Source organism: Pyrenophora tritici-repentis, chromosome 1 (genome assembly GCF_003171515.1).
Source record: "Pyrenophora tritici-repentis strain M4 chromosome 1, whole genome shotgun sequence".
In the NCBI taxonomy this organism is placed as follows: Eukaryota; Fungi; Ascomycota; class Dothideomycetes; order Pleosporales; family Pleosporaceae; genus Pyrenophora; species Pyrenophora tritici-repentis.
In genome coordinates, this window is record NC_089390.1 from 6,483,085 (window position 1) to 6,505,482 (window position 22,398).

Sequence of the window (22,398 nt, forward strand, 5' to 3'; positions counted from 1 at the left end):
TCTTTAGCCACTGTAGTAGTCATCACTTCCCGTTTGCGAGTAGGGTTCGAGACACGCCTCCCACTCCCCGACTCCCAACAGCGGGGCGCAGAAAAACGTCGCCTAGTCAGTAAGCAAGACCGTGGTAGCAGATTGTAGATTGCAGATCGCGATACCGGTTTACCAGAAAAAAAGCGAGCATCCTTCGTCATAACGCATCCTCTGTAGCCAAGCAAAGGACTCGGAATAAGCGGGGAATCCAGGGGAGGGGGAACGGGGAAATAGTTACGCTCCCACACCCCCTCACCCACTAAACAACCGCCAACGCCAACGCTACAGTTGCATGAATCTAGCCTGGAACTATGCACGATCCGCCACGACATGGTCTATCAAACATTCAATCGGATGCCTCAACTTCACGACGACCACGGCCAGCCTCCTATGCAAGGCGCGCCATGTTTGCACCTTCGCGTGGAGCAAGGGAACCATATCCGGAGACCATTCCCGCGTTCCAATCATCTCTCGCGAACGGCTGAGGAACGCAAACATCAACATCTCAGGTCGTGGCATTCAAGACAGGCAATGATGTGCGCGGGTGTGGTACAGACCCATAGTGTTGGGTTTATCTTTTTCTTCGTTCACATGCAGATACGGAGATGCTTTCTGATTGTGCCAAGATAGGAATAGCCACAATAGCAGCAGCAGACGACGACAGCCTTATTCCTTTGGCAATTATGGTTCAAGCGCGTTTCCCGCTTTCTCGTAATCCCATTCCTTCGTTCGGCGTATCCTTGCAACTCATCAAGCAGAGAATTTGGAGAGTGGATTGGGAGCAGGGGGAGTGGCGGTTCTGCGATGACGGTGTTTTACTCCTCCCCCCGTTGCAGGGTCTTTGCGCAACCCACGCGCAAATGCGATGCAACACACTCCCTTGGCCATGTACTTTTCTCTTCCCCCAAAGGAGAAAACTGTATGACTCCAAAATTGGAGAGAGGAACCTTCTACCCCGCCTGTGTTTTATTGCCCTTGCCGTCTAACAACGTCAACAACCGTAGCAATACAAAATGATGAACAAACAAACACACAACCCCCGCTTACCCACCAGCTGGTTCTGTGGTAGCACATAGTCCAATCCCTTAACTCCCCCCTCACATAACCCCGCACGCATGCACGCACAAAAGTCTACCATGTACCACTTTCCAATTCAAATAGCTCAACCACACAATGCAGTCTGCCAAGACGACCCAAAACAGTAATGTTTTGGTGAAGAAAAAGTGTCGATGTCTGTAAAAGGGGCTGCCCTGTACTCAATGGACAGGCATGCACTGTTTTGCTTTTTGAGAAGACCGAACGGGTGCTTATCTTACCCGTGGGTTGTACCATGTTTTCCTTGCAGACCGGGGTAGGGTGACAAGATAGCCACAGGAGGATCCATGCTTAGCTGGAAAAGAGGGTGACAAACATTGGAAAGCTGAAATGACGAGAAAGAAAAAGAAGAGACGATGATGTTCGTGAAAGGGTATATATTTTCTTCAAAAGGAGCTAGATAGTTTTGTCCACTGTGTCTACTGTGAGATGGGCGTCTTGAAGACGAGCGCAACATAGTCATCACCAGCCGTGACGACCGCCTCGCCATTTCCTTGCACAAAGGCCATGATGCCTCCTCCCTCGCCGCCACCTCGGTGTCCCTTCCACTCGCCGACGAGGCCTTTGCCGGCCGCAGCTGTTCCGCCCCGTGTATCCCACCGCTTCAGAACACCATCGTAACCAGCGCTTGTCAGTAACCAACCGCCTGGGCCTTCTCTCGCGACAAAGTCGAGCTTGACAACAGCCTGTGGTGACTCTTCGTCTGCGTGTGCATCGTCTATCCGTCTTCGGACGGCGAAGCGATGTGCGGTGTCGAAGAGGGTGATGGAGCCGTCAACGTTGCCGGCCGCCATGAGGGTAAGGGGTAAGGAGGAGAAGCTGAGGCATTCAACGTTGTCGCTTCCTGCCTGCAGACTTGCTAGGATCTGTCCAGCTTGACCAGCTGAAGATGCGCCTCCCTTTGCACCGGCTTGCTTTCCACCACCAGCTTTGTTCTTTGCGCCTCCACCACTCGAGGATGTCGATGCTTGTGCAGGTGCAGTGAGAGAGAGACGGGGCAGACCGACGATGCGAATTTGGCCTTCTGGGCCACCGACTGCAATAAAGGCACCTGATGGTGGGATACCGACAGAGTATAGTCCACCTTCGACGCGGAAACGCTCATCATGACCCGTAAGGCCAACGACGGCTTGTGAATCAGTTGTCGCCGTAAGGCCCTGGGATGCTGCGTCGCCGAAAACGTCCCAGACGTACAGACTTGAGTCTTCGGAAATGGTAGCCAACAGCGAACCGTCGGGCGTCCATATACCGGCTGTACAGGTCTCAGTGTGAAGGTAGTATGCCTGTAGGACCTGCAGTTCGTTGCCCTTTTCTGTATTGATCTGGTAAACCCACACTGAGCCATCGTTTGCGCCGAGTGCGACGACATTGGGGTGATCAGGCGACGGGTTAGAGGCGATCCAGTTGATCTCCTCTACCTCTTGTGCCTCTGCCAAAAACTTCCACTTCTTGCCATCGGGCACGCCCTGCCAGACGCGTAGTTTGCCGTCCAAACCAGCTGTTGCGACAAATTGGCCCTTTGGCTGAGTGAAAGTGATGGCATTCACAGAGTCTTCGTGCCCGTCTAGTGTGAATATACTCTTCAGTCCCGCGCGCTCGGTGGGTTGTCCGTCACTGCTCGGTTGCGCCGCGGCTGCTGCTGAAACATCAACGACATAACCGACGTCGTCACCACCTCCCGTCGCGATAATTTCTTGGTGAACTGGATGCTGCGCTATGCAAAAGATGCTGCTCTTGTGCTCGTCGAAATGCGCAACCGAGTCGTTTTGCAGGTTGATTTCCATCTCCATCTCCTGACCGCCTTCGTCGCCCTCGTCGTCTGAGTCCATTGGCACGTCGCCATCGTCCTCTACAATCTCGTCTGCTTCCTCGGCGTCTAGTGTGTTGTCCACATCATGCACATCGATGTCGTCTTCGTCGTGCTGGGGCTGGTTCGAAGTGGGGTTGGGAATGGCCATCTTGTGCGCGTTTGGGATTTGATTCGCGTAGTGGGTGGTATATGGAGAAAAGTGTGAAAGATACGATCTGCTGCCCGCGCGATCGTTTATGAGTCTCTGCTGTGCTTAGAAATGCCAAACTAGAACTTCGACGAGGAACTTTTTTGTTCGGGACCCTGTCGGAGGGGCACAGCGCCGACCCCACACACACGTCATTTGTAATCCACGCTGGAACACGAGAGTATCATCTCTTTACATGGAAGCTTCCATTTCGGTCGTTTCATTACATGACTAATCTCTGGATGCTACTTGTAGTTGAACCATAAATCATTGTATGCAGAAGCTTGTCAATTCTCATACTTTACCACGTGACTCTTCGATATCTATAGCTTTGCCTTCACCTCATCCTTGACAACAAGTCCGAACTTGCCACTCTTCTCCTTGTCACGCAGGATTCTTCTCAGAATCTTACCTGACGGACTCTTCGGTATCTCATTGATAAACTCCACTTCCTTGACCCACTTGTATCTAACCTTCTTCTCCTTGACATACGCAATAATCTCCTTGCCCAAAGACGTACTCTCCTGCAAACCAGGCTTGACCACAACGTAAGCCTTGGGTAGCTCTCCAGAGTAATCGTCTTTAACACTCATAACAGCCACATCTTCGACCTTTGGATGCCCTAGAAGCAAGTCTTCCAGTTCGGCTGGCGCAACACCAATCCCTTTGACTTTGATAAGCTCCTTGATGCGGTCGGTGATGTGGATCATGTTGTCTTCGTCGATGGAGCCGCGGTCGCCAGTGTGAAGGAAGCCCTCTGCGTCAAAGGTTTCTGATGTAGCCTTCTCGTTATTAAGGTATCCCATCACAACTTGTGGTCCGCGAGCGAGCACTTCGCCATCTTCACCAACATCGCCTTCAGTACCATCGTCTTTGATGATTTTGACCTCAGTGGAAGCTACAATGGCACCACCAGAATGGGCGTATTTGTAGGAGTACTTTTCTGGTGGATGCGCAGTGATGCAAGAACTCGACTCCGTCATCCCATACCCCTGTTTGAAACCAGTATGCGGAAACTTCTTCTGGAGCTGCTGAAGAATCTCTTCAGACAATGGAGCCGCGCCAGAGGAAAATCGTTCGATGTGGCTGAGATCGTACTTGTCGACTAACGGGTCGCGCACGAGTCTGATGATAATTGGAGGAACCAAGAGTAACTCAGTGAGCTTGTATTCGACAACGGCGTTTAGCATCTTCTCCATTGAGAACTGCGGGAGCATGACGACTTCGGCGTTGAGCAGAATTGGAAGATGCATTTGATGGATCAGGCCAGTAATGTGGAACAGTGGTAGCACAGCCATTACCTTCTTCAGCGTTTTTGGCGTGATCTGCTGTACCTGAAGGCATTGCGCTATAACGTTCTGATGGCTTATCATGACAGCTTTCGGTAGTCCAGTCGTGCCTGAGGAAAAGGAAAGAAAGGCGCAGACATCCTTGTTGGTTTTGCCTGGTGGAAGCTTGAAGGCAGGTGACTGCCCGGGCTCGCCATATGACTCGCCCATGCGGATCAAATCTTGTACTGTGGTGTAGCCTGGTAGTTCGCCCTCGAGCAAAAACACGTTGGACTGTGGCAACCCAGCAGCTTTTGCGCTTGCCGCCGCAATTTCCATGCTTCCAGGTGTAGTCATTAAAAACTTTGCATCCGCCGTCTTGAGCGCAAAAGTCATCTCTTCAACATTGTACGCTGGACTCGCACCGCTGATTTTCGCTCCCGCACGTAGGCCCGCAAACATGGCTACCGGGTACCATACTGTGTTTTGGCTAAACAGCGCAACAGTTTCTCCCTCTTTGAGCCCATACTTCTTGACTAAGGCGGTGGAAATGAATGTGGAGTATTTCTTTACATCGGCCCAATCCACACGCTCTTTTGTAAGGGCATTTTGAAAACCCGCAAGCTCGTTTGCTGGATTTCTATTGATGGGTGAGTAAAGTGAGTCGAAAAGCCAATCCCAGTCCGTGAGGTCGGTTGGTACTATGGTGGTCAGCTACACCTCTTTCAGCTGCGTAAGAGGGAGACGAACAGTCAATGGGTGGTTGTCGCGACTTGAAAATAACCATCTTGAAGCCAATGCGCCAATTGCTCGGATGTGGTTATCCGACTGTACCACCTACAAGATGAAGTTGAGATTGAGATGAAGTTGATTCACAATCAACAGTGCAAAACGCGAGGATATGATGTAGAAAAGGATTGATCGTCAAAAGAAGCGGCACCGCAAGTACTATGAAGCATGCGCTAACGTCCTTCCTCGGCGCGCCCATCTCCATGTTAATCGGATTCGCTATACTCGGTAGATCTTGGGGCGGGGAAGCAATGGCAAGGCGGGGTTGACAGAGCTAACTACCGAGCTCTCCAAAATAGACAAGATCGCCACGCCTTCTAACGTCTTTTTCTGGATAACATCTAGACGTTTGAACAGGGGTATGTAAGAGCCGCTTCTTTATCACAAGGTAGATCGATTCATAGAAAGAGTTTATATATCACCGTGAAGTTGTTCAGGAATCCTAGGTAATGGAAGTCCAGACAGCAATCGCGGAGCATCGCATGTCTCACCAAGACAAGATACCAAAAGACGAACAAACCAACATGTCCGACTCCGAAAACCCCCCCAAAGACACAATTCCTCCCCTCCCTTCCAATAAAGACCTACGTATAACCCTCATCGGCACCGGCACAATCGGCCTCTCCTTCGCCGCCTTCCACCTCACCCACCTCCCCTCCCCCTCACAACTAACAATCTACGACGTGCGCCCAAACCTCTCCACCTACATATCCAATACCCTCCCGCAATACCTTCCCCCTTCCGCCCCCGCCTCCACCATCTCCTCCATCTACATCGCCACCACCCTCCCCGCCGCCGTCCAAAACGCACACATAATCCAAGAATCCGGGCCAGAAAACCTCGCCTTCAAAAGCAAATTATGGGCTGAAATCGAAGAACACGCGCTAAAAGATGCGTTGTTATGGAGTTCTACATCCGGTATCCTCGCCTCGGCGCAAGCGAAGGATATGGTTGATAAGTCGCGGGTGCTTGTTGTTCATCCGTATAATCCACCGCATGTGATGCCGCTGCTCGAACTTGTTCCTTCGCCTCATACTTCTGCGCAGGTTATCCAGCGAACGCGCGCGTTTTGGGAAGCCTGTGGTAGAGTCCCTATTCATCTCAAAAAGGAAACTACGGGGTTCGTGGCGAATCGTTTGGCGTTTGCACTGCTGCGCGAGGCGATTCATCTGGTCGATGAGGGCGTTGTAGATGTGCGTGAGCTGGATGCTATTGTGGAGAGTAGTATGGGGCCGAGGTGGGCGGTGGCGGGGCCGTTTAAGAGTTATCATGCTGGAGGTGGGGAGGGTGGTTTAGAGGGCTTTTTCAAGAATATTGGGGGTACGGTGCAGGAGTGTTGGGCGGATACTGGGAAAGTTGAGGTTGGGGCTGGGTGGGAGGAGGAAGTTTTTAGACAGGCGAAGGAGGCGTATGGGAGGGTTGATGTGGGGGAGAGGGATAGGGTTACGAGGAGGGTGTTGGAAGTTCTGAGAGAAGAAAAGGAGGGTAAAGAGCATAGTCAAGCATAGTAATTGAATAGTTGGGATGGGTTGTATACCTGATATCATTAAATCGTTTGCGATACTATGTAATTCCAACTGACCGACCGCCTATATCCAAAGATAAATACACTGGATGGTTCTACACAATAAGATACAAACTAGTGATAACACTAGGTCCAATAAACATACCAAACCAGAACAAAATATTCCCCAGGGTATCTCTACCCCTCATGAACTTGGTCTTACTAAACGCCGCCAGCGGGAGTTGCAAGAGCTGAAACACAAACAAGTAGCCTCTAACCTTCTTGAATAGACAAAACATGAGAATCTCATGCACCACCGCGCTGAGAAAGAAGGTGAAGAACGTCGCCTGCATCTTAGACAGGTGAAAAAATGATATTGACGAATGGTAGACGTGGCGCAGCAGGAAGTTGTGTACAGGGCGGTTCCAGTCGCGCGCGTATTGATCAAACGATACGCTGTTCCACCAGGCGCCGTAGAAACCGCGGTCGCCAAAGCGCGTGACTTCGGCAAGCACATTGAGAAGACACTCCCAGATGACGTACCAGCTGAGTAGCTGTTCGAGAAGCATCGGGAATAGCATATCGGAAACTGTTAAGCAGAGTTGTTAGTCAAGCATTCGGTTGAGGGAGAGGAGTAATTCTTACCAACCCATGGGAATTCTTTCCATCGCATTTCAAGGGACATGCCAGCATCCCTTTGCCTCACAGTTTCTACAACGACTGGGTAGATGTACGCTTGCGAGATGATGATCATGACCCAGATAACTCCCAAAGTAGCGACCGACTTTTCGGCAACATACCACCAATTGACTCGTTCTTGGCGAGGGTATTCCTGGTCGTAGACGAGTGTAGGGAGACATGTCCATTCAATAAAATTGGCCATTGTCAGGTTGTTGGGGTAGACGTTATCTGTTGTCGTGCATTTTCCGCGGAGCTCTTCGTCGAGAATGGTGATTTCGGTGTTCAAGACACGTCGGAAGGCGTCAATTTGTTCTTCGTCAAGTGGCTTTCCGGCCTCGATGGCTTGGCCGATAGAGGCAATCTCGGACTTTTCTTTCGAGAGGTTGGTTGAATACTTGGGGCCTGAGCTTACTCGTCGGGTCAAGTCGCCCTCGTTGGGATTGTCGATACCAGTTGCAGTCAGCGTTTCGGCGGTGGGCGATGCCTGGTCGGTCATTTCTTGCGCACTGGTAGCATCTAGCTGATCCAATTTGCTTTTCAGTATATTCCTTCTCCTATACACTTGTGATACTACTAACAGTCAGTTCGATTCGTCATCGTAGGTGCTGGGATCTTACAGTAGCCATTGTAAAATGAATAGGCATGCTGCTTCATCAACAAAACGAAGACATGCAAGACGATAAATACAGTATGAGTCCAAGGCCAATGTCGCCAAAACGTGACCCAAATGATGATCAGTGTAAAGAAGGTTTGCCATAGAGATTGTATCAGCCAGCCTGAACCATTCCATGTCAAGTAATCCTTAGCGATGGCTTTGTGCAGAAAAAAGCCGAAGCTGCTGGCCGCACACATTGCAACATCCGTGGTCAACATGACAAAGAGATCTCTGTCAACCATCAAGTGCAGGATCTCAGCATCTCCAAAGATGGAGCCTTTGGTCCGGTAGTTTCCTGCTGCAACTCGTGTAAGGATGAAGCCCATGGCGATCCAGAAGAGCGTGAAAAAGCCACGAAAAGGAGAGTGAGCAGCAGATGAATTCTGGCGGTCGAAAGTCGTAAACTGCTGCGTGAAGATCAAGTCTCTTGGCTTATTCTTGATTTTCTCGTTTCCCAGGAGCTTCTCGGCCTCTTGCCGAATGCCAGATTGCAGCGCATCCTGAAAGACTGGATCTTTAGATGTGAAAACGTACTCTCCTCTCTTTCCTGACTGCTCGAGGACAATTTGAATGCTCTTTCTACGGTCTTCAGCTGGAACATCCAACTGTGTTTCTGAGCCGCTATCTTCGGATGGTATAGCTGTCGTGCTCCGGCTCGGCGAATCTTCCACGTGTTCCTTTTCCTGGGGCTTCAGTGCAGTTGCACCGTCTACATCCAGGGACCCCGGCGAAGCATGTGGTGTCCAGGTTTCTTGCGTGGTTAGTGGCGGTCGCGTCGAGAGCCCCTGGAGCGCGTGTGACAAGACCGACTTTTCGACGTCCAATGACGTCAGCTCGGTCTTTTCAGTCTGCAGCTCAGGGCGGGTGTCGCATGCCATGGTCGGTATTTGCAAGCGCGGATGATGTCGGTCTGGACGGTTGGCTTATGCAGCGAACTGGTGGCGTTGGTGGGCGCCTTGAACGTCTTACTTAACTAACGATGACAACGGAAGTATCGGAACTCACGGCCTCTAAATACGCAGATGACTTGTGCATGTTCGGGCCTTATGAGCCGTGAAGATATAGTCAGCACACACATCCGGTCGGCATCCGGGAGAGCCGACACGCCTCGATCGAGCCGACATATCTTTTGCTTGCCCTGGCCGGTCCAGGATGGGACGCAGGGCGCGATGCGATTTCCGTAGGGTTGCGGAGGAGAAGGACCCCCGGCTTGGCACCATTCACAGCGCAGCAACGCCTTTCGCAGTATCCCTGTGCCGATCGCTCCGTCACATGTAGGGTCCGCTGAGACTTTGGAGATAACAGGAATTCTGTCGTGGCACGCCGGCACTCAGCTACCACAGCAGCAGACCTACCCTGATCGTCCGAAACGCTGCACATGTCGTTTCTCAGACGTCGCTTTGGCGGCGGAGGCAGCGGAGGTGACGATACCACGCCCGACCTCTCCCGCGAACCTTCGCCCGGACCGGACGGAAAACGTCCGCCCAATGTGAGGCTGATTACGACTGAGCAACTGCAGACGCTCAAGCAAAAGGGAAAGCACAAGAAGAGGAGAAATGTGTGGGTGTTTGGGCTGGGTGGCCTGTTTGGCCTGCTGCTCGCGGGCTTCTTCGCCAGCAGTAATGATATGATCGATCTGACTGGTCTGGAGAACATGAATCTGGAGAGCATTATGGAGGCTCTGCCCGATAACTTCGTTAAGAGCGCACAGCAATTGCAGGTATGCTACCTATGGCTAAAGCGCTGGCAATGCGCACCTAGAAAAAGAAAGTAGAGGAATGAGGGCTGACGTCGCCAACTCTGTAGAAAACAGAACGAGACGCCGTAAACTATGATTCCTTCGCCGTCGGTCTACATGCCCAGAAACAGGGTATCAAGGCCAAACACCCCGTCATCATGATCCCCGGCGTCATCTCCACAGGTCTCGAGTCCTGGGGCACCGAAGAACTGTCGCGACCATACTTCCGCAAGCGGCTATGGGGTTCCTGGACCATGATGCGCGCCTTGGTGCTTGACAAGGTCCAATGGAAGCGACACATCATGCTTGACAAGGACACTGGTCTTGATCCACCTGGCGTCAAGTTGAGAGCGGCGCAAGGATTCGACGCAGCAGACTTCTTCATAACGGGCTACTGGATATGGAACAAGATTCTTGAGAACCTCGCTACCATAGGCTACGATCCCGGAAACGCCTTCACAGCGGCCTACGACTGGCGCATGTCGTACATGAACTACGAGATTCGCGACCAATACTTTACCCGTCTCAAGTCGCATATCGAAGTCGCCGTTCGCGTTTCGGATAAGAAAGTCGTCCTCCTCTCGCACTCCATGGGCTCACAAGTGCTATACTACTTCCTTCACTGGGTGGAAGCAGAGGGATACGGCAATGGCGGTTCAAGCTGGGTGGAAGACCATGTGGAGAGTTGGATCAACATCTCAGGCTGCATGCTCGGTGCATTGAAAGACATGCCCGCCGTTTTGTCTGGCGAGATGAAAGATACTGCTCAACTCAACGCCTTTGCGGTCTACGGTCTCGAGCGTTTCCTTAGTCGGTACGAGCGCGCTGAGATATTCCGCGCCATGCCAGGTCTCTCCTCTATGCTCCCTATGGGCGGAAACGCCGTCTGGGGCGACGAGAACGGCGCCCCTGATGACCTACCAGGACAAAACATCACCTTTGGCCCCTTCATCCGCTTCCGCAATTCAAACTCGACGCTTACGCAGAAGAACGTTACCGTCGAAGAGAGCCTGCCCTTCCTATTCCGAAACACCGAGCCCTGGTTCAAGAAAATGATACAAACCTCCTACTCCCACGGCGTAGCGCACACAACCAAGCAAGTCGAAGACAACCAACTCATTCCCGCCAAGTGGGCAAACCCGCTAGAGTCGCGTCTCCCGCTGGCTCCCAGTCTAAAGATCTACTGCTTCTACGGCATCGGCAAGGATACAGAACGTGCGTATTACTACCGCTCAGACGATGATCCCCTCAGCGGCTTAAACGTCACCCTCGACACAATGTACACCCAAGGAAATGTCGACCACGGCGTCGTTATGGGCGAAGGCGATGGTACCGTCAACCTCCTCAGCTCAGGCTACATGTGCGCAAAAGGCTGGAAAATGAAGCGTTACAATCCCGCCGGCGTGAAAGTGACTACGTTTGAGATGAAACATGAACCTGATAGGTTCAGTCCTAGGGGCGGTCCTAATACTGGTATGTCCTTCCTTCTCCTTTTAATTCTCCTCTAGCCATCTAGCAGCCACATGCGTGCATAGATCATGTCATACTAAAACCGACCCAGCGGATCACGTAGACATCCTCGGCCGCATGTCCCTCAACGACCTCATCTTGCAAGTCGCCGGCGGTAGAGGCGAGTTGATCCAAGAAACAATCCACTCCAACATCCGCGAGTATGCCGAGAAAGTCAAGATATACGAGGAAGAAGAGTGATTCACTGGTAGTAGCAGGTTGGAACACCGCTGCTCGGAACACCCTAGACACACACACGAAAACTATTGTTAGCAGCGGCGCTTGCAGAATGGACACGCATAAATACACGTATACCTATGATAAACGAGACGGGTTTGGGCTTTTTCGGTGGCTTAGGAATATCTTTTTTGGGAAGGGTGGAATGATACCATAGACCAACGGGGGTTGCTGACTGGCTTTGCTTAACCTTCTCTCATCTTCTCATCCTCAAGATCAACCGTCTTCTACAGCAACATCACCTCGGTGACATAATATAGATAGAATCCGCGAATGAACAAATTATAACTCGTTATCGTATTTCCGGTTCTTTCGCTGTGTCTGACAAAGCTGCATACACTTCTTCTTCTCCTCCACCAAGCGCCGGCCCACTTTTCCCTTCTTTTCCTGTAAGAGTTGTCCCGACCCAACGCTGATAAAGCTACCAATCGCTAAGCATGCACCTGATTCCCGCCATACTACCAATTTCCTCAATCTACCTTCCTCAACCACACCTCAACCAACAAGCCGCAACCCACTAGCCGGCGCACCAATCTGCGTGATGCCATCGATCCTGCACACCGTGCCCTTGTATCTTGCGTGGTACTTGGCACCGCTATACGGACTCGTAACCGATGGCATGCCGCTGTAGATGGGTGTGTAGCTGGCAGCGCAAATGTCAAAGTCGGCGAATTGGTCAAAGTCGATCTCAATAACGTCGGACGGGTTCCTCTCGGCAATAGTCTTGACGCGCTTGGCCTGCTCCTTCATTTTTGCGTTGCCAGTGCGATCGAGGAGAGCGTTGGCGAAGTTAAGAGCCGTGTTGAGCTGCTTGTTCTTTTGGGCAAATGTCATGGCCGCTGAAAGCGGGATCGAGTTGTGAGGGCCTTCCAGCTCAGGAACGGTGAAGTAGGCAGAGAGTTCGAGGGCGCGCTTCTTGTCCGCGTCAGATAGACCAGAAATGTCCGTGGCGCCATTTAGAAGTTTGCGGCGCTCAAGCTCGATAGACATTGCCAATATGTATTGAGTAGCAGTATTGATCGCCTTCTTAGCCTGGATGACATGTTAGTGATACGTCGACGGAATGGCATCTAGAGCTTACATCAGACAATTCCGCCTGCGAGGAGACGACGTTGACCATGAGAAGCTGCAATAACTTCTTGAGAGCGGCAACACCATCCTCCAACTTGTTCTTGAGCAGCCACTGCTTGCCAGCCGCTAGGTCGGTGGCGAGGATAGACTCCAAGTCGCGCGGTATAATCGGCAGAATCTTGCGTGAGTCGGTTTCATCCACTGTTCTCCGGACATAGTTGACCAACGATGGCATGTTTGGTGTGGCCGGTAGGAATGTTCGCGTCGCTTGATAGATTTCTTGGAAGCGTTCCTCGAGAGGCGCGAAGTTGACAGCACCAACTTGCCGGTTCAGTAACTGCATGGCAGTATCAAATGAGCCTGCAGCGACGTGATCTGCCGCCAAGGGTGAGTTACGTGCCCAGAGATCGGCTTCGCTGCTACCAGCACCGGCTTCGGCTCCCTCAACTTCAACGAAATCATCCTCGGCTTCTACATCACCATCGTCGCCCATATCCCATCCGCCAACGTCGTCTTCCTCGTCGCCACCGAGATCAGCTACAGCATGGTTGGCTTCTGGCTCGCCCATTAGGTCTTCATCGCCGTAGCCATTAGCTGCTGGTTCCTCGGACCCAACGCCCTCAACCTCTCCCTGGAGAGCCTTCTCAAATACAGTTGAAGAAGCTGCACGTGTTGGCCAATTCGCCTTGTGGGTCGGTACAATGGGCTTAGGGGGTGCGAGAGGACTACCTATGGAGGGCAGGTTGATTTGTTCTTCAGAAACACCGGCAGCTTCCAGGATCGACTGAGCTTGTTCATCGAGTCCATGGGCTTTGGCAGTGGCGTAGGCGAGTGGGTACAAATCAAGCTCCTGGAACATCTCTATCCGGTTCTGCACATCACCTAAGTAGAGTGCGTTCTGGAATCGAGCCGTCATGTCTCCGCGGTGCTCCGCGATCTTAGCCATACGCTTCAACTTGTCCTGATCACCTGTTGTGAGATACAAGAAAGACAGCTTGTCGAAGTTCCGAAGCTTCTGGTAGGTCATTTCCACTGTTTGGTGGTTACCATGTGCAAGCGCCTCCGTACTCAGTCGCTGCCAGAGCTTTGGTCGGTCAAGCTGCTTGGCCATCTCAACAGCAACCTCGAGGTTACCGCATTCAATAGCCAGCTCGAACCGCGTCTGAGGATCCTGGACGAATTGAAGAGCAATCTCGGGATATCCTTTCTTCTGAAGATAAGAAATGATGCTCTGTCCAACCAAGCTCGAAGTCTTGATTATGTTCAGCATCTCATCGTAGTTGCGCTTAACAAGAGCCAGCTTGAATCGGTATTCAGTGGGATCGATTTGGAGAATCTTCGGCTTCGCTGCGCGGTCCAAGCAGTATACGTTGCGGCCCTTGACCCTCACAAGGTAAACAGTTTGCTCGAGAGTCCTAACGATTCCGTTGTCGCCGTTCATCAAGCTGTACTTGATGTGGTTGAGGGTTGAGTAAAGCAGAACGCCGGTATCGTCAAAGACTGCGCTCTTGATGCGGATAGTCTCGTGTAAAGTACTGACCTGCTCGAGGCTCTTTGTCGCAATAGTGACGTTGTGTTTACTCAGGAGCGCGACATGTAATCCATCTGATGACCACACAACATATTTGACGCCGTTGATGCTCAACTCTGCCAGATTCTTCTTGGCCTGGATATCATATAGCACAACGGTGGTAGGTGTAATCAAAAGCAGGTTGCCAGTACCACCGAAGTAGATATCGGTGGTTCCAGTGGGAGGCTTGATAGTCTTCGTAGTGGAGTTGCTGAGGTCCTTGATATCGATCTGCTGGTTGGACTGATTGAAGACTGCAAATCGGTTCCTAGCGACGAATACAGCGGAGTTACCCGATCCACGTTTGGTGTCCGTTGGTTCTACCGCACCAGAAGCGTCGCGTGGAAGGTTAATCAGCTCATATGTTCCGCCGTCAGCCGGGCTCGTAACGAGAATGGATCTCTCTGCCGGGTTGTATGATAGTGTTCGTGGAGGTACCCAAGCGCTTCCCAACTTCTTCAAAGACAGCATAGACGGAGCCTCAATGTTCTTCTGGAAGTCGTACGACCGTACGTGCTTTTCTTTGTTGATATAGAATAGGTTGTTCTGGTAGACGGCAGATGCGGGTCGCTCGCGCTCCAGCTTGAATACCATGACTCCGTTGTCGTGACCAGCGGCGAAGAGGTTGATTTCGGGATGCGCTGCGATTGTCCAGAACCGGTCATTCTCACGCTTGAAAGACTGGACAGCGGTTCGGCGATTGAGATCCCAAACACGGATGGTTTCCGCAAGTTGTTAGCTATTGCCTGACATACACTGGCTGGAAGACTTACTGTCCTCTCCCACAGAGAGTATCAAATCCTGGTGCGGGTGGAACAGACATGCCGACGCGTTCTGGAAGTGACCGCGACATGTGTCCACCTCCCAAGCCTTTGTCTCTGACATTCTCCACAGTTTCACGAGGCGGTCATCGCCGGCGGAGACGATCAATGGCAGTGTGGGATGGAATGCGACAAAGTTCACACCACGGTCGTGTCCCTCAAGAACAAATTTGACCACGGCATCCGTGTTTCCGAACATGTCTGCCTGGTTCTGGTTGGCGCGTGCCATCTGATCCTCAAACGACATTGCTTGTGGCGCCGAGTGCTTCTTTCGTAGGCCAGATATGTCCCAAACGCGAACCGACTGGTCGAGTGAGGCGGAAACCACGAGGTCCTCTTTCGGATGGAACTAAAATATGTTAGCAGCGACCTCGACCTCTGGAAAAGGATTTACGTACTGATGCTGCCATCACGTAGTGATTATGGCCCGTCATGGTACAGATAAGTGACCTGTTCTGCCAATTCCATATGCGGATGGTTTGATCATCCGAGCAACTCAATATCCAAGGTAGCTCGTGATGAAAGTAGGCCGTGCGGACATAATCCAGATGGCCATTGAGTGTGAAGAGGCATCGCCGAGTCTGGTAAGACCAGACCTTGATCTTATAGTCGTCGCCGCCGGATACGAATAGAGGTTGAGTTTTGTGGAAGTCCACCGCGCGAACCTGGGCCAATTCCGTTAGCGATTATCCCCAACTAGGTGGGCGCGACTGTAATATTACCGGACCATCGTGCTCTTCAAAGCGATCTATCAATGTGCCCATGCGGTAGTCCCATAGTTGGATAGTCGAAGAGTGCAGCGACACAAGGATCCATGGTCTGAAGGCGGTCAGCGAGGGAAGGAGCAACAACCGGAAGAGTGTAGGTACCTCTTGGGATGGAAAGCTATGCCTTTGGCTCGTGAACTCTTGCTCTCAAACTACCCGCTGTTAGCTGGTGGTGGAGGCGCATTGCTAGGCAGGTGCTTGCCTTGGTCAACATGGAGGGAGACGACGCCATTGCGGAATTGAGGACGAAGCCGCAGCTTCACAATCGTCTAGCGTGGCCTCAATACTAGAACAGCGCAGGCAGAAATATCCGGGCGAAGGTAGGGAGGCACGAAACACGGTGTTGACTACTAACTGTCTGCGGTACTGCTGCTCTGTCCAATGTTCGATATGCCACGCAACATCAATTCGGATTAAGCTCAGGGCACGCCTATCCACATCGGGCCGCTAGCGTCAACTCCCCACTATGATCACGTGAGAACGACGAGACATCAACTCCTCCATAACACCTGGTACCTATTCCAGGGCGGACGACGCCAATGTTTCACTTCAGAAACCTCGCATTTTCCCGCAAACATTGTCGCCAACAGAGCCTCCTGCTCCTCCGAGGCCGCATGAGTTGAAATTTGCCTCCGCTGCGTGGGCTCGGCTGCCCCGGTCTGGCGTGCTGCAACGATGCCCCGCAGGAGTCACCAATGCGACTCCGTGCCAGCTGGCCGTCGTAGTGCCAACACTACCCTACCCGCCCTGTGCAGGATAATTTTGAGCGCCGTCCCTATTGGGCAACTGTCCAGCCTGACGCAAGGTAGATTGCCCGAGTCTTTGTCGCGACTAATCGTTCGCGACCACATATCGTAGCCAGCATCGGAGTCATGGAGGGAACGCGATGCTGCACATGGAAAGGCAGCAACGCTGCAGACCCGCTCCGTGGCCGGACAGCTCATTGCTGAAACGCAGGTGATAATTGGCGACTGTCCCGCGCACATTTCTCACTTTGCAGGGAATTCATACCTCCTCCAGTACTCTTCTTCTCCTTCCACATCCCTATTCGATCACCACATACGCATTGCACCCGAACTGACTGCGCTTGGTGGCTTTGACCGATCTGCAAGCTACATTTCCTGCATTGCTGCCTATAGTACTCCAATTCCACCTGCACGATAAGCCAAGGCGTTGCAGGGTCCGACTTGTTAAAACTCTCCACCCTTCCGCTCGAGCTCGCCGCTCAGATATCCCAGTAAAACACTCTCGGGCCACCTCCAGAATGATACAGTCGACGCAACTCTTCTTCCGCATTTCAAAGATTAGACACGTCCGTCGGACTTTGATTCCCTGAGATATCGAGATATCAGCACCACATTACAGAGAGGGCCACTGATACGTACGCCTTCGCAATTGGCTGCAACCAAGCCTGACGCACTTCCCCCGTAAAATCACCACAACACCCTCCTGGCTATGGCAACGCACCCCCAGTCGCCGGTCGACGTTGTCATCGACCACCTGCAGTCACCGCCCATGACGCCCACTTCTCGCACACGCACTTTCTGCCCGCCGCAAACACACCAGACCTCACCCGTATACAAGCGCATGGGTAGGTTCGTACAGACACCGCCATTGGAGTTCATCGAACCAACTGGATACAACCACCACTTTAACTTCACCCGCCCACAATCATGCGAGCCAATTTCGCATCCATCGTCAGATTCGGAGCGAGCGTACGCAGCCACAACTCGTCAGGGGACTGAGTCCGTGACCGAATCCGAGTGTGATTCCGATGATGAAAACGAGTCCGGCGAAGAAAGCGAACAAGAAGATAAGAGGCCTGTACGCCGGGTAGAAAGAGCTCAGTTCATACTCGAAGAACTGGACAGCGACCCAGGCTACGATTGCGATGTAGAGATCCTACGGCCAGACCATTGCGAGGATGCAAAAAGTGACAAGAGTGGCGCAAAGGCAGAAGTGCTAGCCAGAATGAACGAGTTGCAACTAGAAGAAGACTCTTCCGAGGACGAGGAAAGAGCGCGTATATACCTACGAAAGAAGAAGCGATGGAGTGCAGGAATCTTCAAGCGCAGCCATAGCCAAAGTGTTGAAGGTGACAGCAGCTACTCCGACAACGATCCTTTGGACGATATTGACCAAAATGCTCGACGACTTCGACGCCGCGTGCGTGGCCCGAGAAGAGAGTCACTCATCTTTGAGGATCGAGGCTTCTCCAACACCAACAACATTGCGGAAGTGGAGGAGCCTGACGAAGGAATTGTGTTGCACTCGAAAGGCCCGCCGTCCATCCCTAGCGATGATGCCTTCACTCTCGACGAGCTGCCGTTCTGGAGAGGACATGATGACATGGACATTGAGTACGAGTCGGAATAGACGCGTATATTGTTCTTAAGACGCGTCCTGTCTCAATTTGGGTTTGCATAATCTTTGTTAATGGCGTTCATCAGCGAGGGTTTTTGTAATTATGTTGTTTGTTTTAGCATGGCGTGTCTTGGATTGTTAATCGATCTGTTTTTACACTCATATTGCTCAGCGTCTAACGAAACGTAACATGATCACTCTATTGGTGAACCTGATCGTCTGCGCGTCCAAAACATGCTGGCGCTTGTTTGTTCAAGGGCGGTAATTTCGTGCTGGCTTTCAGGGCTATTTTTGGAGTCTCTTCGCTAAGCAGAAGGCCCAGGCGTCATCAGCATCTCAACGCTCACTACCAAGCACGCGCTACCAACTCCACATGGTGCCAACATAGGTTGCGGAAGGACAGGCCTCCGCCGCGGATGGTTGTTATCCGCATCTTGCGCCTCGCTGATAGCCCACGTGCCCACCAAACAGTCTGACCTTCGTGCAAGACGAACATCCCGAGAAACTTATGTCATTCAGGTAAGCAAGCATCGACAGGTTATCGCGGGCAAACGAAATTCGGGCTATTCGTTTGAGTATCATCAGCATATGCAAGAAGAAACCAGTAATTACCGTCAGTTGAACGGCCTGTGTTCTTCCCAGGAGTGTTGAGTCACACAGCCACCCACGACGCCTACCGTGGGGCTGGAGGCCTGGAACAAAGACGCGATTTTGGTCATTGTGTATTCTCAGCTCTGCGACATCTAATCAGAGAGCATCCTTTGCCAAAATAAGAATAATGTTAGTCGGCAGCAGACTAGGATTGTACAGCCATGATCGGATCGTACACTTACCGCCTGGAACAGGTATCCAGGCTGACATGAGAGAGAAAGCATAGAAGAACAGCGGTATAAGTATGCAGTCGATGAGCATGATTGAAGAAACCATCTCCTTACTCACAATCAGTAAACCATACTACAGTCTCATCTTTCCCTCTACTATTTCCATTATCTCCTTGCTTCATAATACTTCAAGCTTTCACGTCTTAATCAGTAAACATGTTCACCATCACCAACATCGTCGTCGCTGCTCTTGCTCTCGGAACCGTCCAAGCCCTTCCCCAAGCCAAGGCCTCCCATTCAGTTTCTGACGCATATGCCACTACCACTTCCAGTGCTCCACCCGCTGAAACGTCCTCGAACGACCAAGCCCAGCTTTTCAGGGATCTCTTTACAGCGCCTACAGCAATCAAGCGTTTCCAAAGGCTTCTCACAAATGGAGGACAAACCCTGTTCACAGGTGATGCGTTGAGGAAGATGGTTGTCTTTCCATTCGAAAGTGGCGCTCCGTCAGCCAACAGCCCGAAAAATGGAGCTCTTGTTGCAGCCGTAAGTCAGCGCAAACTGCAAAGCTCCCAACTTCGACTAATGTACTTTCCAGAACATTGAGAGCTTTCCCATCCTCACCGATCTTGGTATCAGCACTACTGTTGGATTCCTCAGTCCCTGCAGCATCAACACACCTCACGTCCACCCCCGCGCCACTGAGTTCCTCACGCTAGTAGAAGGCAGCAATCTCGAATTCGGCTACGTTCTAGAAAACAACCTCGTCCAGCCCAACCAGAACCCCGAAATTTCCGGCTACCTAAACAAATTCCAGGGCACCGTCTTTCCCCAAGGTTCAATCCACTTTCAGTTCAACAACAACTGCGAAAATGCTGTTTTCGTCGCTACATTGAACTCCGAGGACCCAGGTACTAGCCAGGTCGCACAGAACTTCTTTGCTCTCAACAAGGATGTCGTCAACGCTACTCTCGGCTTTCCCAGCTCCATTAATGGTCTCAACATTGAGGAGTTCCGCAAGTACATCCCCGCCAACTTGGCTAGCGGTATGGACGCTTGCATGTCCAAGTGCAAGTCCAAGGACTCGCAGTACTAATCTGATGACAACATCATTGGGCGGAGATAAGTGATGGTATGAAGACATGGCATATTCGGTTCGGGACATAGCGACGGCGTTTCTTACATTCTCTGTGTGCTTGGTTCACTTTGATTACTGATTTGGTTCTTTGAACACTTTCGTTAGACTTTCTTGCTTCTGGTTTATACATTCGTTAGATGCGACAGAAAACACTGCTTTTTCGTCATTATTGTGTGCTATCTCACATCGTCTCACTCTCCACTACTATCAGTGATCATAGAGGACCGCACGATTACCTCCAGTGCATGTCTCCTCAGTTATGCCTACGCAAGTTACCTCCTGCACATCGTTGCCATGATGATGAAGGGACATGTCCCAGAGATGCATTTGGGAAGATGTAAGAGATGAACGCCCTGGTGGAGATAAAGTACCCAGTACATACAATTCATTATGCATGTACTTGATCAGAGCATTGGGCTGAATTGATGTGCAGGTAGAAGGAGGGTGTCACTAGCCACAAGGTGTGGCGCGGCAGGCACTGGACCCTGGCAATTGTTTTTGGTGACTGTTCCGGCCCCGCATTCGACACATTCAACTCGCGCGCCACATAAAAGGCTCGCAATCCCACTGGGCTTGAAACGGATATAACTCGCTATCCCTGCTTTTTCCCTTCATTTTGCGACTTCAGTTTACACCTGGTGTGTCTTTTGCGGCCAATTGATATTACATCTGGCCCTCTGTACCCCACCATGGCCGACACAACAGCGGACCCCGTCGCAATCCAGGAGGAAATCGCCGCGATTGAGAAGAGAGTTGAAGAGGCACAAACACAGCTCAAGGACGCGAAAGCAAGATTACGAAAAGCCCAAGATGCATCATTCGTCCAACCTGGCGCGAACATGTCGGCAGAGGAGAAGATGGCCCTGATCAAGGTCAACCTCGCCGAGGTCTTGAACCCAGAAATCATGGACGAGGCATTAAAAAAAAAGGGTCATTTGAAAGTCTACTGGGGAACTGCTACGACAGGACGGCCACACTGCGGTTACGTATGTAACTACAATTGGGATACACTCGCGTGCACCACTAATCGTGCTCTCATAGTTCGTACCTATTCTCAAGCTCGCACAGTTCCTCGCCGCAGGATGTCACGTCAAGATTCTGCTCGCTGATATTCACGGCTTTCTCGACAACCTGAAAGCGCCGATTGAGCTCGTCAAGTTCCGCGCCGAATACTACCGATTCACCATTACCGCACTCCTCAAGGCTGTCAAGGTTCCCATTGACAAGCTGGAGTTTGTGCTGGGTTCAAGCTACGAATTAAACGCCGACTACACCATGGATTTGCTGAGGTTGGCAAGTATAACAAGTGAGGCTGCCGCGAAGAAGGCAGGCGCGGAAGTCGTCAAGCAGACGGAGAACGCGCCTTTGAGTGGACTAATCTACCCGCTCATGCAAGCCCTCGACGAGCAGTACCTCGATGTAGACGTACAATTCGGTGGCGTGGATCAGCGCAAGATCTTCGCGCTCGCAAAGGATGTCCTACCTAAGATCGGCTACAAGGAGCGAGCACACTTGATGAACCCCATGGTTCCCGGTCTGCAAGGTGGAAAGATGAGCGCTTCCGACCCTGACTCCAAGATCGACGTACTAGACGATGCAGATATAGTCAAGCGCAAACTCAAGAAGGCCCAGGCAGCGCCCAAAGTCGTGGAAGAAAACGGTGTACTCAGCTTCGTCGAATACGTCCTCCTCCCCGCCGGCCATCTTATCCACGGCGAACCCAAATTCGTCGTCAAGCGCCGCGACGCCGAACCCCTCACCTACACCGACATCAAACAGATGCAAGAAGACTACCGAAACGACATCCTCACACCACAAGACCTCAAGCCCGCCGTCACAGAAGCACTCATTACCCTACTCGACCCCGTACAAAAGGAGTTCCAGGCGAACCCGGAGTGGAAGGAGATTGAGCAAAAGGCTTACCCCCCACCACCAGTTGTCAAGAAACAGAAGAAGGTCAAGGACAAGGGCACCTTCCACCCAAAGCGGAATGTAGAGGCGAAGCCTGATGGGCATGTAGAGGGCGAGGATAAAGCCATGGTGGATGTGGGGACAGAGGGCGGTGAGAAGGCGATTGAGAACTTGAGTTTGGAAGAGAAGAAGTAGATGAGTCGCATTGGTCAGAGATAGACCATGTTTCGCCTGAAGTAGACGAATTGTAGCAAGAAGATCATGTCTTGAAGCATTTCATGCATGGATGTTTTAAACAAACATGAATAAGAAACTGCCATTAAGTCATCGCTGACAGAGCCACCAGACAAGCACGTGCCATATTATTTCCAGTTGCTAACCCACTTATATGTTAATGCATATGCCAGGATCCCCGTCATTCACTCTCGCCTT

General features: G+C 51.6%; 8 protein-coding genes across 8 annotated transcripts; 4 read left to right on the plus strand and 4 right to left on the minus strand.

Annotated features, from left to right (window-relative positions):
• Positions 1-1,544: 1,544 nt before the first annotated feature.
• Positions 1,545-3,083, minus strand: PtrM4_025380 (WD40 repeat protein; the record flags this gene model as incomplete). The annotated part of the gene is made up of 1 exon (XM_001932293.1): positions 1,545-3,083. One exon carries the CDS (start codon positions 3,081-3,083, stop codon positions 1,545-1,547), a length of 1,539 nt encoding a protein of 512 aa, XP_001932328.1.
• A 362-nt stretch (positions 3,084-3,445) lies between these two features.
• PtrM4_025390 (CaiC, Acyl-CoA synthetase (AMP-forming)-AMP-acid ligase II) lies at positions 3,446-5,177 on the minus strand (the record flags this gene model as incomplete). Its single annotated transcript, XM_001932294.1, has 2 exons — positions 3,446-5,091; positions 5,141-5,177. The coding sequence occupies 2 exons, from the start codon at positions 5,175-5,177 to the stop codon at positions 3,446-3,448; spliced, it is 1,683 nt and encodes a 560-aa protein (XP_001932329.1).
• A 1,622-nt stretch (positions 5,178-6,799) lies between these two features.
• On the minus strand, positions 6,800-8,897 carry PtrM4_025400 (ARE1, Acyl-CoA cholesterol acyltransferase; the record flags this gene model as incomplete). Its single annotated transcript, XM_066103655.1, has 3 exons — positions 6,800-7,272; positions 7,329-7,934; positions 7,982-8,897. 3 exons carry the CDS (start codon positions 8,895-8,897, stop codon positions 6,800-6,802), a joined length of 1,995 nt encoding a protein of 664 aa, XP_065965857.1.
• Positions 8,898-9,397: 500 nt separating this feature from the next.
• On the plus strand, positions 9,398-11,467 carry PtrM4_025410 (Phospholipid:diacylglycerol acyltransferase; the record flags this gene model as incomplete). Its single annotated transcript, XM_001932297.1, has 3 exons — positions 9,398-9,739; positions 9,826-11,230; positions 11,319-11,467. The coding sequence occupies 3 exons, from the start codon at positions 9,398-9,400 to the stop codon at positions 11,465-11,467; spliced, it is 1,896 nt and encodes a 631-aa protein (XP_001932332.1).
• Positions 11,468-11,973: 506 nt separating this feature from the next.
• Positions 11,974-16,310, minus strand: PtrM4_025420 (coatomer subunit alpha; the record flags this gene model as incomplete). Its single annotated transcript, XM_066103656.1, has 8 exons — positions 11,974-11,978; positions 12,034-12,535; positions 12,585-14,785; positions 14,918-15,314; positions 15,364-15,630; positions 15,688-15,784; positions 15,835-15,884; positions 16,281-16,310. The coding sequence occupies 8 exons, from the start codon at positions 16,308-16,310 to the stop codon at positions 11,974-11,976; spliced, it is 3,549 nt and encodes a 1,182-aa protein (XP_065965858.1).
• An 877-nt stretch (positions 16,311-17,187) lies between these two features.
• Positions 17,188-18,108, plus strand: PtrM4_025430 (Nucleo-P87 domain containing protein; the record flags this gene model as incomplete). Its single annotated transcript, XM_001932299.1, has 1 exon — positions 17,188-18,108. The coding sequence occupies one exon, from the start codon at positions 17,188-17,190 to the stop codon at positions 18,106-18,108; it is 921 nt and encodes a 306-aa protein (XP_001932334.1).
• Positions 18,109-19,133: 1,025 nt separating this feature from the next.
• On the plus strand, positions 19,134-20,013 carry PtrM4_025440 (Cupin-1 domain containing protein; the record flags this gene model as incomplete). The annotated part of the gene is made up of 2 exons (XM_001932300.1): positions 19,134-19,463; positions 19,516-20,013. The coding sequence occupies 2 exons, from the start codon at positions 19,134-19,136 to the stop codon at positions 20,011-20,013; spliced, it is 828 nt and encodes a 275-aa protein (XP_001932335.1).
• Positions 20,014-20,744: 731 nt separating this feature from the next.
• PtrM4_025450 (TyrS, Tyrosyl-tRNA synthetase) lies at positions 20,745-22,161 on the plus strand (the record flags this gene model as incomplete). The annotated part of the gene is made up of 2 exons (XM_001932301.1): positions 20,745-21,041; positions 21,097-22,161. The coding sequence occupies 2 exons, from the start codon at positions 20,745-20,747 to the stop codon at positions 22,159-22,161; spliced, it is 1,362 nt and encodes a 453-aa protein (XP_001932336.1).
• Positions 22,162-22,398: the final 237 nt, after the last annotated feature.